Source organism: Chaetura pelagica, unplaced genomic scaffold (assembly GCF_000747805.2).
Source record: "Chaetura pelagica isolate M959 unplaced genomic scaffold, ChaPel_1.0 scaffold405, whole genome shotgun sequence".
NCBI classification, from domain to species: Eukaryota; Metazoa; Chordata; class Aves; order Apodiformes; family Apodidae; genus Chaetura; species Chaetura pelagica.
The window spans coordinates 5,676,981-5,680,039 of record NW_009953489.1 but is presented as its reverse complement, the minus strand read 5'-3'; the positions used below and the strand labels follow the sequence as shown (position 1 = coordinate 5,680,039).

The following is a 3,059-nucleotide window of genomic DNA, read 5'->3' as shown; positions in this document are numbered from 1 at the left end:
AGCCCGGCAGCCCCTTCGCCCTCCGCACCGAGCGGGGTCGAGGCATCATCTCCACCCTGCGGCCGCTGCGGGACCCCGGCACCCACCGCCTCAAGGTGCGGGCGCTGGCCCCGGGCGGGAGGCGAGCACCCAGCATCTTCCTCCTCATCATCTCCGTCTCACCTTACCCCTACTGACGCAGCCGAGGGGCAGGAGAGCACATGGGATCATGTCTTCTCTTGCCCCTCAGCACCGCGCCAAGGGGGGCATGTGGCTCAGGGAGAGCTGAGCTTGCACCTTTCCTCTCCGTCCTCCCCGGCCCCCCTTGCTTCTCCCCTTCACCTGGGGCCAGTCCCTGACTCATCAGGGTCCTTGGGGATGGACAAGGTGTCCCACCAGCCTCTTGCAATCAGGTTTTGTTGCAATCCTGCAACCCGCACTGCTGGCCCTAGGGCAAACAGCTCCGGGTGGCCTTGGCCGAGATCAGCCCCTAGATAGAGTGAGGTGGGGGGCTGAGCTGGGTGACAGGGGCTGGTGAGGGTCCCACTGAGGTGCAGGGTGTGATCCCCAGGCTGGGGTGGGCACAGGGCACCTCTGGTATCAGCCACGTATTAAATTTGAAATAGCCTTGTGTGCAATTTTTTATTTTTTAATCCACTCGTTTTCTGCGCACACTTATTTATTTATGGTTTTGTTCCAAATAAAGGTGTTTTGTGGATAAATATCAGCTGAGCCTGAAGAAAACAGCTTCCTTCAGCATTTGGAGGGGGAGGAGGCTGCCCCAGCAGCAGTCCCGATTTCCAGGGGCTTTGGGTGCTTCCTTATGTGGCCTTGGACTGTGGAAAGGAGGTTGTCTGGATGAGGCACTGCCAAAGGGGGGACAATGTCCAGCCATTGAAGGTCCAGTCTTGCCCTTTGTGCACGTGGTGCAGGTGGAGGCTGTTTCAAAAAAATGCCATTTAGTTCTGTTCCACAGTGCTAGCTGGAAGGGCAGGGGGTGCTGGCTTCAAGGCTGAGCCCAGGGGCCCCCAGGTGACTGGGACTGATGATGGCTGCCCAGCCAGGGGAGGGTGCCATGGTCAGATCCCATCACTGGAGCTTGCTCTTGCTGCATCCATGCAGGGTCACTGAGACATCCCCAAAAGGTCCTGTCTTATGGGTTGGGGGTTTCCTTTTCTCCTAGATCTGCTGCTGGTCTGGGGTGTCCTGGGCACATGAAAGGGGGAAAGGTGCTTTTTCCCTAACACCCACTCCCTGACCCACCAGGGCTCCTGCTTCTCCTCCAGTTGAGTTTTCCTTCACCCTCCCTCTCCACATGGTGCAGTCGCTGAACACTCGGGTTTTGGCTTCTCTTTGTGCCTCTCCCTGCCTCTCCCCCCTCCTTTTTCTCACCCCTAAGGTCAGATACCTCTCTGGGATCCCCCTGGGTGCTCTGTGGAGGGCAATGAGGAGGTGAGGAGGAGGAAGCACAGGGATGACAGCACCTAAGCCAGCCGTGCGGCCAGCTCGAGCCAGGCACCCTCTCCATCCCGGCTCGCTGTGCCATCTGACCACCCCCACCACCCCCCCCCGATCTGCCCCGGGTGCTCTGCGGGCAGGAGGAGGGCAGGGCCTCGCCGGGGATGGTCCCCACGGAGGGGACAGTCCTGCGGCGGCTCCGCCTGCCCACGCCGGGCTATAAGGGAGGAGGAGGAGGAGGATGCTCCAGGCACCGGACCGGAGCGCCGAGGGCAGCAGGGCCCTGGGGAACGGGTGAGTGTGAATATAACATAATAGGGAGGGGGAAGGGGTCCCCTTGCTTTGGGGATGGGACTCCTGCCCATGGCTCTCCCCTCTCTATGGGTTTCTCTCATTTCTGGGTGCTGGAGAAGGGTGTGCTAGTCCCTGGAGGAGCAGGGCAGGGGGGGTTCCCAGCCTCTTCCCAGCCCCTTCCCAGTGCTGGGAGGTTCAGACAAGCCCCTTCTAGTTCAATTTGAGGTGGGGTTTTTTTCGAGTTAGTCTAATCTTCCTGAGGCCACTCTGGAGAAGGGAGCTGGGACCTCAGCTGGCACCACCCTGTGCCTTCCATGCTCTGCTCTAGGAATTCTGGTGGCAGGATGGGACCCCCACAAAGTGGAGGAATGATGCTGAGGCAAACCCCAGCACCATCGGGCTCATCACTGCATCCCTCTTCTGTGGGAACCATTGGGGAGCCTGTCCCTGCTTCTTGCCCCATCCCAAGCTGCAGGCAGCACTCACCAGAGCAGAGGCAGCTCTTCCAGCCTGGCTGGCGAAGGCAGTTCCTCCTTGTACCACAGTTTTGAGCTTTTTTTATTCCCCTTCCCTTTTATTTATTTTTTTTTCCTTGGTTTCAAACACAACAAAAGCACAGTGTTTGAGCAGGGCAGCCAGAGTTGTTCTGGTAAAAACCCTTCTTCAACTCACACGGAAATGTCTGCAGAATAATAATCAGGGCTGAGAAAGTCCCGCCACTTTCCCCTTCACTTTGTTTGCTCTGATTTATTGCCACCTAACGCCCAAACTTTGGGGCTCTCCCTTCCTGAGCAGGCAGGCTTGGCATGAGCCCTGTTTCTGGAGCTGGAAACGCTGGTGGCCATGCACCTTTCCTGGAGTGCAGGATGCATCCCCAGGAGAAGGTGCTGTGGATCCTTCAGGCATCACATGTGCAGCATGATGTGTCTGAGCAGGAAAAAGTCGGAGGTGTTTCCTCTGCCTGCTGCCAAGCCACTCGGGAAGCGAGTGTGCCTGGTCTCAGAAGTGCTTAGTCAGGCAGATAGTGATGCTGGCAGGTGGAGTGGGGTTCGGTTTGGGGGCTAAAGGAGGGAATTTGCCCAGCAAGGAGCTGCAGATGCAGCATCATGCTTGGGCTGAGCCCTTCTGAGAACTGTGGCTGCTTTCCTGTAAATGCCCCAGTGAGGAAGGGAACTGCTGAGGCTCCCTGGGCAGGGGCCTGGCTTGGTAGGGAAATGAAGGTTGCACAAGCCTGGGTGCTGCCTGCACGACTTTACAGGCAGCCTGATGGGTGCAGACAGGCCCAGGCAGCCAAATCGTGGTTACAAGGCTGTCAGCTCCTCAGCAGG

General features: G+C 58.3%; 1 protein-coding gene across 1 annotated transcript in view; it reads left to right on the top strand.

Annotated features, from left to right (window-relative positions):
* Window positions 1–176, top strand: part of HMCN2 (hemicentin 2) — a 35,441-nt gene extending 35,265 nt beyond the window's left edge. Inside the window, exon 79 of the mRNA XM_009998989.1 lies at window positions 11–176. Coding sequence (XP_009997291.1) covers window positions 11–176 — 166 coding nt within the window. The remainder of the gene's footprint in view (window positions 1–10) is intronic.
* Window positions 177–3,059: the final 2,883 nt, after the last annotated feature.